General features: G+C 50.2%; 1 protein-coding gene across 1 annotated transcript; it reads right to left on the minus strand.

Moving 5' to 3' along the window:
- Positions 1–9642: 9642 nt before the first annotated feature.
- On the minus strand, positions 9643–11436 carry LOC142826513 (uncharacterized). The gene is made up of 2 exons (XM_075919121.1): positions 10593–11436; positions 9643–10397 (listed from the first exon to the last, which is right to left on the minus strand). The coding sequence occupies exons 1-2, from the start codon at positions 11140–11142 to the stop codon at positions 9772–9774; spliced, it is 1176 nt and encodes a 391-aa protein (XP_075775236.1). The 5' UTR covers positions 11143–11436; the 3' UTR covers positions 9643–9771.
- Between the last annotated feature and the right edge of the window lie 760 nt (positions 11437–12196).

The raw sequence follows: 12196 nt of genomic DNA on the forward strand, positions 1-12196 counted from the left end.
ATCAGTGCTCTTGTGCAAAATCAGGCGGCCGGTCTAGACAGCTGGCAAGTTTTTGCACAAAAGCAGCCACTTTTGCACAAAATCTTGCCAGTCTAAACACACCCAAGGTGTGCTTAATAGTCAGCCTCTCTCCCCTCCTTCATCGCTCACCATGGTGGCTGTGGAGCTCCCTCCCATTGTGATTGCCTCTGAGGGGAAGTGGACACCCTCCTCTGAAAGGGTGCTACACAGTGCATCCTCAAGGCCAGCCTTAGGGACGGGTGAGCTCGGGCTACACTCAGAGTGCAGTATTCAAGAGGGCTCCCTACTGGTACCTCCCACCCACCTCATCTGCCAACAGCCAGTAGGGCTTAGAGGCAGCCAAGCAGGCCCAGATGTGTCTGGAGAGCAAAGGGATAGGTCGAGCTACAAGGGGGCAGCTGGACCAGCCAGGTAATGCCTCTGAAGTGGAGGGTGCCACTGCTCCCCCACTGCCCTGCTCCACTGTCATCTATAGCTGCTCCTGTCACCCTTCTCCTTGGCCACACTCAGACCTGGATCCTGCCTTTGACATTGATGTCAAAGTATCCCCCCCACCTGTGTACCTAGTCTCTGCTGAGTTGGAGTGGGGACCAGGGAAAGCATATCTGTCTTTGAGCCTCTGGGTGCTGACTGGGACCAACCAGCATGACTGTTTAGGCTCCTGAATGCTCGTAAAGAGACAGCATGCTGACAGTTGGCCACACAAACACACACACACATTTCCCCCCAACATACACACACTCACTGTGTTGCTCACTTTCACCCCTCACACATACATACACACACACACACACACCCAGCTCCCAAAATCAGAGCTGGGCACCCAGCCAGCACCAGCCTCCCAGCTAGTGTTTAATGTGTTTTAGGGCTGAGCTCTGGCACCTCTTTTGATACAAATTAAGCACAGGAGGGTTGAAGGCCTGGAAGCGATTGGGAAAGCTGTGGTGACCACAGGTGATGGGGAGGGTATGGGAGTTGGTACAATGGAAGGGTGCAGTGGAAAGATGGGGTGCCCACAGGTTACAGGGACACTAAAATACAAGTTCACACAAGGCACCGTTTTTACTAAGGTCAGCCCTGGCGTCCTCCACTTTTACCAAGTCCCAGGGCTCTTGTCCACTTATTTCCTTGTTCCAAGAAAGAGGGTCACTGCCTCCTCATTCTGTACCAGCAATTGCTCAAGTTCAACCCCAAATTCCGATTCTGGATCATAGAATCAAAGAACACTAGAACTGAGGGGACCTCAAGAGGTCGTCAAATCCAGTTCCCTGCCCTCAAGGCAGGATCAAGCATCATCTAGATCAGGATGGTCAGGTTCCCCTCATTATTCCATCCCTTCCCAAGGGCTTCTGGTGTATGGCTCTCAATATGAAAGGCCTATTTCCACATCAAAATCCACTGGCCTAATTGGAAATGTGCAACGCTCCCATTACCAGTTCAAGGCCCTCCCTTAGGTATCATCACCACTTCGCATGTGTTCACAGACATTTTTGCTGTTATCACAGTCCACATGCAATGCCTCAGCCACCCTGTGCTTCCCTACCTGGATGGCTGGTTTCTCATGACGTCATTCCTCCTTAGCACAATCCAGGGTCTTTATGAGCTCCTTGTCAGCCTGGCTATCACTGTATCAATGAGGAGAAGTCAGCTTCACCCTGACCCAAGAGATTATCTTTATTGGAGCCTGCCAACAGGTCTATCAACCACCCTCCCCTCTTTTATCACACAGCTGCACCACAATCCATGCACATGCCATTGCAAATACTTTCCTCTCCTTGGCCACATGGCAGCCTTCACCTGTAGAACACCCCATGACTTCAGCTCTGGCTCTGGTTGATCTATTCACCTCAGGCAGATTGCTTAGAGATGCCAGGCCTGCTCCCCCACTTTGTCCTGGCTTCCTTCACATGGTAGACTGATCCATCCAAAATCTTGGTTAGCCCTGTTCACGCCTCATAATCCCCATCCCATTCTCCATAGACATCTCACAGGCCACAAAAAGGGAGAGGATACACATCAACATCTGGGTATGCCAAGCTCCCCGCCTTGCCTATTGAGAGATTTGTAAAGGTGCACCCTGTGCAGCTTCTCTCCATGCTGCTCCTTGAGGGTATGTCTACACTACCCTCCTAGTTCGAACTAGGAGGGTAATGTATGCATACCGCACTTGCTAATGAAGCCCGGGATTTGAATTTCCCGGGCTTCATTAGCATAAGCGGGGAGCCGCCATTTTTAAATCCCCGCTGCTTCGAACCCCGTGTAGCGCGGCTACACGGGGCTCGAACTAGGTAGTTCGGACTAGGGTGCCTATTCCGAACTACCGGTACACCTCGTTTCACGAGGAGTACCGGTAGTTCGGAATAGGACCCTAGTCCGAACTACCTAGTTCGAGCCCCGTGTAGCCGCGCTACACGGGGTTCGAAGCAGCGGGGATTTAAAAATGGCGGCTCCCCGCTTATGCTAATGAAGCCCGGGAAATTCAAATCCCGGGCTTCATTAGCAAGTGCGGTATGCATACATTACCCCGCTAGTTCGAACTAGCGGGGTAGTGTAGACATACCCTGAGAGAAGGCCCATATCAGATGCCCACTTCAGGAAGGCTGTCTTGCAGGCATTATTCCAGTAAAGTCAGAAACCTCCACCTCCAGGACAGAAATTACGAAAGGAAGGAAGGAAGGAAGGCTCTTGATTGTAACTGATTTCTGGAGATGTCCACATGAATTCCACAGTCCATCTCCTTTACCTACTCCTGTTGCATACTTGTCCATCTGGATTTTGTTTTAATGAAGGAACTGGGCAGTGGGATGTGTCCAGCTTGTCCTTTACACCATTAGCCATGAGGTGTCAGAAGTATGGTATATATGCAATCTCCATGGACTGTGTTATGCCGGTCTTGCATGCATGAAAAGCATGTACACCAGAAATGGAATACATGGAGACAGCACATCTCTAGGAACCACAGTTAGTGCTGGGTAAGTAACCATTCTTTCACCTAAGACAATTGTTATTAGACACCATTAACTAAATTAACAACACACATGTATTGCTTTGGTATTTTATGTATAATTGCTTCAGTACAAATGTAGTACCTACAACTAAATTCATAACAATGTAGGCAGCCAAACAAGCCTAAAAAAGCTCCTTTAAAAACTCAAAAAACAACAAATAGTCTGGTAGCACTTTAATGACTAACAAAATATGTAGATGGTATCATGAGCTTTCATGGACACAGCCCACTTCTTCAGATGACCAGAGTGTTCCAGTGTTTTGTTAGTCTTTACAGTGCTACCAGGCTATTTGTTGTTTTTTAAGTTTTCCCTGTTATGGACTAACTCAGCTACTCCTCTGAAAGTTCCTTTAGACGTGTGCTAGTGGAAGGTGCTGTTAGCTAACAGGGATTGAAAATAGCACCATAACAAGTTTTTCCTACTATAACAAACTCCAATAACTCTCTAGTGCTTCATAAACTCTCTGTTGATAAATAAAGTATCTTGATAAATAGTGCTCAGAAGTAATTCTGAAGTACAATTGCACACACTTTCTCAGATACTCTCAAATCTGCTCTGTGCATAAATTCTCAGATAAAATTTTCCTCTGGGTGGAGAGAAAAATCAGTTTCAGTGCTATGACTATCCCGCTACTACATCCCAATAATCATACTCAAAGCTGATGGTTTCCTTCTCAGGCTGCTGATTTTACAGATATGTATTGTTTTTAGTATATCTATTAGGTAATACAAAAAGACAATTTATTTTAAATTAAATCGTGCTGGATTTCTTACACTAAATATTCCCAATAATTTGGTGCTTTTCGGTAATTTGTTTTTAAATAAATTTCCTCTGCATGCAGCAGTTTCCAGTCCCTTCAAGAAGTCTAACAGGAACAGCACTTCTTTAGCATTTTACTCAGTGATGTAATCATGTGTATTTATGATATGCTCAGTATAATGGTAGAATCACAGCTGCTAATAAAACTAATTCACATACATTTCACCCTGCATCCCAAATGATATGCAATTCAGCAGATAAATTGGTTTCCTATTTAACAGTATGGTAAGCAAAAGTCAGCTGTGCACACTACAATCTCTGCAGAGATAATTTCTTTTATCTCACTGAGCCCCTTGGGTGAATACAAACAGGAGAGTTGATAATACAGATGAATGAAGAAAATCTTTGGATTACAGTGGTCCATTATTTGAAAGACTTCCTCTGTGCTGCCTCATTCAAAGATTACCTTCTGCTTTGACAGAATTAGTTAAAAAATGCATTTTAATATATACCTAGAACACTAAATAAGTGATTTCTGTTTAATAATTAAGTAGATTTCTAAAAACATGGTAGGTAAATTAATTTTACACCCATATAAGCAGTTTATCAATATCTATATGTCTGCCTGTCATATATATCATACCAAGGCAATGCCACATTTTTAAAAAAACATGTCATTATCATAAAAACCTGTTATACTACAATAAGACTATGAGGACTACGCCAAATGTGACTTCCTTTAAGTATGTCAGACTTTTAAGCATTTTTTTCCTTTGTTTCAAATGTAAAAAGAAACAGTTGCAAGTTCATGAATACATTTCCTATTGCCCACCTAATGTATCTGTCTAGGCATTTATACTGCTCTCCTCACTGTGGAAACTGATCCCATTTTGTATATGTTGTAGCATAAATCCAATGTATCTCCAGAGAGCAGTACATCAGTAATAGCTATTTTATGTCTTTCAAACACATTTAAACCTTCTGCAAACAAACTATTGTTGACACGGAGTCTCCTGGGCACGTGGGTCTGACTCCGGAGGATCAGTGGTCTGTGGTTCCAGAGCAAGGCAAGTGGTATCAGATGCCACACTTGCCAAGGAGAGGTGCCCTCTTAGGTAGCGTAGCCCAGGAGTGGGTACGATTTGGAACACAAGGACCAAAACAAAACATGGCCTACTCTACCACTGGGAGTCAGGAAAAGCAAACAGAACACAGTGTGATGGATTCTCCTAGGCCTGCATTGCTGAACAGATGGGACATTGTGGTCTGAAGTGATTGCAAGTGTTTTACTGTTAAAGGCTGCATCCCTAAAGTACAGAAAATTACAGTGGTTAAGTCTGAAGGTCATGCATGTGTGAGCATAATAGCATTGACCGCCATAGATGGACAATGGTTTCCAGAAGCAGCAAGGAGACCAAGTAGACACAGAGGTGTGGAAAGCCAAGGATCAAATATCAGCAATGTTACTAGTGACTATACACTATGATTAAAATTGATTACAATATACAATATGTGTATTTTTTATTATGTATGCCTCAAATGCATGCAAGTAATTGTGACTACTTGGAAGCACTTTCATACTATCTGGGTTTGCAGAGCAAGCATAATGGGAAAGAGATTAATGTTCTGACAATTGAGTGAAGGGGTAAGGCTTGAAATTAAGTGATCTGTTATCTGAAGAAAATTGATCATTCTGCTGTGCATCTGGGCCTTTGGCTCTACGAGCAGAGATTTTGCAAACCGAGAGCACATTAGCACTTACCGTCAGGAATGATGGACCTGCCAGTGCTAAGGGGCTAAATACCATATAGGCACAGTAAATGAATCTCAAACTACAGCACAGCAGAGTGGATGCATCAGCTCTACATTTACGTGGTACAGATTTGCAATGAAAAGTAGCCCTGTAAGCCTCATAACTATAAGATTGAGGTGTGGAATTTTTTTAAACAATTATTAACAAGTTTGTAACTGTTAACTCAGTAACTAAAAAGGTTATCCTGATGGCTCAACTCACTAGGTAATAAAATCCCTATAATTCAAGCAAACATTATCACAGGGATCATTTAGGGTGCATCTACACTGCACCATAGCTCGAAATAAGATACACAATTTGAGCTACACAAATTGCATATCTTATTTCAATCTTATTTTGAAATTGCTTATTTTGTACTTTGGCGCTGTCTACACAGCACCAAATTTCAAAATAACCTGCCATTCCGAAACGTCCCTTACTCCCCATGGAATGAGGTTTACAGAGATGTCGGAATAACGAGCCCGTTATATTTCAAAGTAATGGGTTTGCTGTGAAGATGTGGAATAGCTATTTTGGGATACCTCCAGCATCCCAAAATAGCGTTGCAGTGTAGATGTAGCCCTACTTATTATTTTAGTAATTAATAGCTGAACCTATCAACATAGCCTGAAAAAAACAAAAAACAGCTGCTATGACCCTCCAGCCCGGCTCTCACTGCAAGTCTCCAGACCAGTCCTAGCTGCAAGTGGTAGTTTTATCTCTGTCAGGACTATGGCATGAGGTTCAGTGTTAGTAGGGAGGCATTTTGTGAGGGAATGATCCAAAGTCCATTGAAATCACTGGTAAGAGTCCCATTTATGTCAAAGAGCTTTAGATCCAGCTCTTGAGTTCCAGCAATAAAACCGGGGGCCTGATTCATTGTTACCCTCCATTTTGTGTAGTCAGTTGTGCTGGCTTATGTGACTGCATAAGGAGCCAGGCAACAATGAGGCATGCCTTGCTGTTTTGCCATTTACAAAGGCAAAAATCTTCATGAGCACATTAAGCTCAATATAAGTGCCTTAAGTCTGGCTTTTCATTAAGCTGACAAAAAAACTGTGACCAGCCTGGACCTGGAGATAATGATGCATAGCCAGAAATGGCGAGAGTTTTTAGAAAGGGAGGCTTAGAAAGGATCTCTCAATGTCAATGAAATATAACGTGGGACAGAATTCTGCGAGTAGCATTAACTTCATCTGGAAGCTGAGACTCTGACAAAGTAGGAAGTAGGATGAATCTGCTCTGCAAGAAAGGGGCTGTGAATAGATAAAGCTTCTGAAGAAAACATGGTAAAAGGATTTATTGAAACTGCCATTTTTATCAGAGCTTAGATTCAGAAGTTTAAATAAAAAAGGCAGCCCTGGGAAGCCACTTCCTCTCATTGCTGACTAGTGTCATTTGAACCAGCAGCTACAAGGTATTTGGGGGTGATATTTAGCTGTCTGGCTAATCTCATACTCTGAGAAGAGCAAGTGCTTGTGCTTCTGGTACCTCACACTTTCATTAGATATCTTCCCCGATAAATCATTTTCAAAATAAGTTTTTTTCTGCTCACACAGCTTCTTGCTTCACACAAAGTCACACACAACTTCTGTGCAAAGTTTCTTGTTTTAATGCAGGATGAATGGAAGTGCTGGTACGGTGCAAACATTTCCAGACACACCTAAAAAACTATCAGTGAGCTTTCAAAGAAACCATACCAGGTGTTTCCTGTTGCTCCCCACACTGGTAACCTTGTCTCAAACAAAAAGTGTAACTTCCCTAAACTATTTTCCCTGCATATTTTTTTCTCAGTCATGATGACTTTTGGAGCAAGGATGGATTCTCTGTCTCTCCATTGTTCTTCCTGTCTCACCCTAAAACCCTCCCGTTTTGCAGTCGTCCTCTTTCCCCCTCCCCAGGACTGTTATATGGGTATCCAGAGCATTAGATGGATGTTCTTATAATCAAAATAAATCACAGTATGGTTATTGTGGAGTCGATCAACACCTCCATACATCCCTTCCTCAGGAAGACTGTGTTGTTGGGGCAGCTCTTACCAAAGTGTGGACATTATCTGTGTTCTCCCTTAGGGTACGTCTACACTACAGCGCTAGTTCGAACTAACTTAGTTCGAATTAGTTAATTCGAACTAAGCTAGTTCGAACTAGCGCATCTAGAACTAAAAACTAGTTCGAACTAGCGTTTTGCTAGTTCGAACTAGCGCGTCCACACTGATTGGACGCAGGGGGGCATTTAAGGGCAGCTGAAACCGGTTCTGGCAGGGCATCAGGTCAGCAGTTGCTTTGTGTGGCTGCTGTCTGAGGCTATCTGAGGCTCGTGCTTAAAGGGACCCCCCCTGGACAGCCGGTTCTCAGCTTTTCCTGCTTGCTTGCCAACCTCGCCGAGGGACAGCAAAGCGTCGGTCTCTGTGCCCGTCTGTGTCGGTGCTTCCCTTCGGGGGGGCCGCCGCAGGTGGCAACATGGAGCCACGGCTCGCCCTGCACCTTCTGGTGCACGTTCTGGACTTGCTGCTGCAAGCCTGCCAGCAATGGCTCGAGGCTGCCTGGCACCACCTGGGGAACGTCAGCCCCCTGCCTCTCCGCCTGGCCGCCCTGGGGGCCGTGGAGGAGCCGCGGCGGCGCCCCGGCACCGGCGTGCCCCGCCGCATCTGGCGTCTGGACACCAGCAGCGACTGGTGGGACCGCATCGTCCTGGAGCGCTGGGACGACCGACAGTGGACCCAGAACTTTAGGATGAGGAGGGACACCTTCCTGGAGCTCTGCGAGTGGCTCGCCCCTGCCCTGCAAAGAAGGGACACTCGCATGAGGCCCGCCATCCCCCTCCAGAAGCGGGTGGCCATCGCCCTCTGGAAGCTCTCCACGCCGGACAGCTACCGATCCGTCGGGAACCAGTTCGGCGTGGGGAGATCCACTGTCGGAGCAGTGCTCATGCAGGTACGGCGCTCGTCGGCCACCGAGCCGGGGGGGAGGGGGGCTGCGAGGAGGGGATGGGCCGCCCCAGGGACAAAGGGGGGGGAGGGAGGAGGCGAAAGCGCCCCGCACCGGAGGGGTCGGGCTGTCCCGGCCGTACTACACGCCGCCAGGGGGGTTGCTTCCGGGAGTGGGGCGCGGGGCACTGCCAGGGCACGCACGCTCCCAGCCACCCGGGCGCCCCACTGATTGACGCTTTGCTGTGTCTCTCTCCGCAGGTGGTCAAGGCCATCAACCGGGTGCTGCTCCGCAGGGTGGTCCGCCTCGCCGACCCGGATGCCGTCATCCGGGGATTCGGCGCCCTCGGCTTCCCCAACTGCGGGGGGGCCATCGACGGGACGCACATCCCCATCCGTGCCCCGGAACACCAGGCGTCCCGGTACGTGAACCGCAAGGGGTACTTCTCCGTCATCCTGCAGGCCGTATGTGACCACCGGGGACAGTTGACGGACATAAATGTGGGCTGGTCCGGCAAAGCACACGACGCCCGGGTGTACCGGAACTCCTCCGTGTGCCAGCGGCTGCAGGACGGGACCTTCTTCCCCGACCGCCACATCAGGGTCGGGGACGTGGACATGCCCGTCTGCCTGGTGGGGGATGCCGCCTACCCACTGCAGCCCTGGCTCATGAAGCCCTACACGGGACACCTCAATCCCTCCCGCCAGGCCTTCAATAACAGGCTGAGCAGGGCCCGCATCGTGGTGGAGGGGGCCTTCGGGCGACTGAAAGCCCGCTTTCGATGCCTCCTCACCCGTCTGGACCTGGCCGAGCACAACATCCCTCCCGTGGTGGCGGCATGTTGTGTGCTCCACAATTTGTGTGAGCGGAAGGGGGAGGCTTTCTTGCCAGCCTGGATGGCTGAGGCTGACCGCATGGCTGGACACTACGGTCAGCCCCGCACCGCCGCCGTCCGGGAAGCCCAGCGGGGGGCCATCCGGATCCGGGAAGCCCTGCGGGAGAGCTTCCAGGTGGAGGAGGAGGAGGACTGACCTCTCCCTGCATGCCCCACCGGGGCCTTCTTCCACCCTACCCCCCCCTTCCCCTTTCCCCTCCCTACCTACTGTCAAATAAAGACACCTGTTTTTCCAACAAAAACGTCTGTTTATTTCACAGAACTGGGGTGGGGGAGGGAGGAATGAAGGTGGGAGAAGGGAGGGGGAAACCTGGGACGAGGGAGCTGGAAGGGGAGGGGAGGGAAGGGAGGAAGGGAAAGGAAAGCTCAGGGGTGGGAGTCTGGGTGCCTCTCCCGTCTCGCCACACTGCGGGTCCGGGGGCGTCGGTGGGGAATGGTTGTGGAGGGGGGGGCAGAGAGGACAGGGGGTGTGGAGGAAGCAGGAGCGGAAGCAGGAGGAGCAGGAGGAGCAGGGGGAGCAAGAGGGGGAGCAAGAGGGGGAGCAGGGGGAGCAAGAGGGGGAGCAAGAGGGGGAGCAGGGGGAGCAAGAGGGGGAGCAGGGGGAGCAAGAGGGGGAGCAAGAGGGGGAGCAGGGGGAGCAAGAGGGGGAGCAAGAGGGGGAGCAGGGGGAGCAAGAGGGGGAGCAAGAGGGGGAGCAGGGGGAGCAAGAGGGGGAGCAAGAGGGGGAGCAGGGGGAGGAGGAAATGGAAAGCGGTCGAGCAGGCTCTGGAGGTGGCCTCGCAGGGCACGGCCCTGCTCCTCCAGGGCCTCCAGACTCCTCTGGCGCAGCCTGAGGTCCTCCTGGACCCAGTGGTCCTGGAGACGGAGCTGTCGGTCCAGGAACCGGAGATGCCGCCTCTGGTAGTCCTCCTGGTTCCTGGCTGTCCTGCTTGCCCGGGCGCGGGCGGCTGCTGCAGGCGGGGTGGTGCGCCCTGCAGGCCCCGGTGCTGCAGCTGTGGTGCAAGAAGACCAGCGGTCAATTACCCCAGGGGCCCAGGTGTGTGAAACCCAGCTCCCCTCTGCAAGGCCAGGGCCCCTGCAGGATCCCCAGCTGCTGCTCCGTAGTGGGCAAGGCCCAGGCGCACGGTCCCGGGGCTCCCTCTCGCCCCAGCCCCCCGTACACATAAGGGGAACACGAGGGTACTCACAGGTGGACGCCTCCCCGGCCTCTGATGATGCAGGCGAGCGGCTCTGTGGGGTGCCTCGGGGGTCCCGGGTCCTGGGAAGGCTGGCAGCAGGCTCCTGGCTCTCAGAGCCCTCTTCCTCCTCCTCGGTGTCCAGGAGCGGTCCCTCTGCCCCGGGGTCAATCACGTCCCGGGGGGCAGGGACGGCATGAGGCCCCAGGATGCGGTCCAGGGCATGGAAGTGGGGGCAGGCCTCCGGGTCAGCCCCTGGCAGGCAGGCCCGGGAGTAGGACTGCCGCAAGTCTTTAATCTTGCAGCGCACCTGCTCCCGGCTGCGCTGGTGGCCCCTGGCGGCCAGGCTGGCAGCCATGCGTCCATAGACGGCCGCGTTCCGGTGGCTAGTGCGGAGATCGTGGACATTTGAGGCTTCCCCCCAAACCTCGATGAGGTCCACGATCTCCGCACTTGACCAGGCGGGCGCCCGCCTTTTGCGCCCCCGGGCAGGCTCCCGGGAGCCGCCAGGCTGGTCGTGGGGAGCAGTGGAGGGCTGGGAGCCCTCGGATGGCTGGCTCATCCTGTGGCAGGTGCAGGCTGTGCAGGCACGGGTGCTGGCAGCCTTGCAACTGGCACAAAGTGAGTAGCCAGCCCGTGGCCCTTTAAGGGCTCCGGGGCCGGGAGGGGGGCAATAGAGTTTCCCTGGTGTTGGCCAGAGTGGCCACCAGGGAAACCTGGGAAGCCTTAGCCTCCCACTAGTTCGAACTAAAGGGCTACACAGCCCTTAGTTCGAACTAGCTAGTTCGAACTAGGCGTTAGTCCTCGTAAAATGAGGTTTACCTAGTTCGAACTAAGCGCTCCGTTAGTTCGAATTAAGTTCGAACTAACGGAGCGCTAGTGTAGCGCATAGGAAAGTTAGTTCGAACTAACGTCCGTTAGTTCGAACTAACTTTCTAGTGTAGACATACCCCCAGTGTCCTGTGTTGTACATAGCTTGGCAATGCTGCCTTTACTGTGCCTTTTAAGTCTAGCAGTTAACCTCCCGTGTGTAGCTACAGCAGACCCCATGGCTCAGAAGTGCTGTAAGCAGGTAAAGACAAGACACACACATGCTGTGCTCTTGTGGAGGTTTCAGTTTTGTTCTTTCCTGATGTTATTCTTTTATCTGCAATAAAATTAATTTGCGACAAAGTATATTATTTTGCTCTTTGTGTATGAAAACCCATCACTAGTAGGAACAAAGAATGCTGGCCATGCTTATGCCAGGCAGGACTCTCTCCTGTGAAGCAGCACGTCTGAAAAAGATTTAGGGTCATGACGGCTAATCAGTTGAACAGGATATTGCTAAGATTATGTCAAGAAGGTCGCAGGACTATGAAGTCCATGCTTTGCAGAGATCTCTGTGTGGGTATATCATGGCTTTATATAGAGACAATGAGATATTGTCCATCCTATTCCCTATCCTTTTCTTAATGACTCCCAACATTCTGTAGGTTTTTTTGACTGCCGCTGCACACTGAGTAGATGTTTTCAGAAAATTATCTATCCACAATGACTCTAAGGACTCTCTCTTGAGTAGTAACAGATAATTTAGTCCCCATCATTTTATATATATATAGCTGGGCTTATGTTTT

Source organism: Pelodiscus sinensis, chromosome 1, assembly GCF_049634645.1.
Source record: "Pelodiscus sinensis isolate JC-2024 chromosome 1, ASM4963464v1, whole genome shotgun sequence".
NCBI classification, from domain to species: domain Eukaryota; kingdom Metazoa; phylum Chordata; order Testudines; family Trionychidae; genus Pelodiscus; species Pelodiscus sinensis.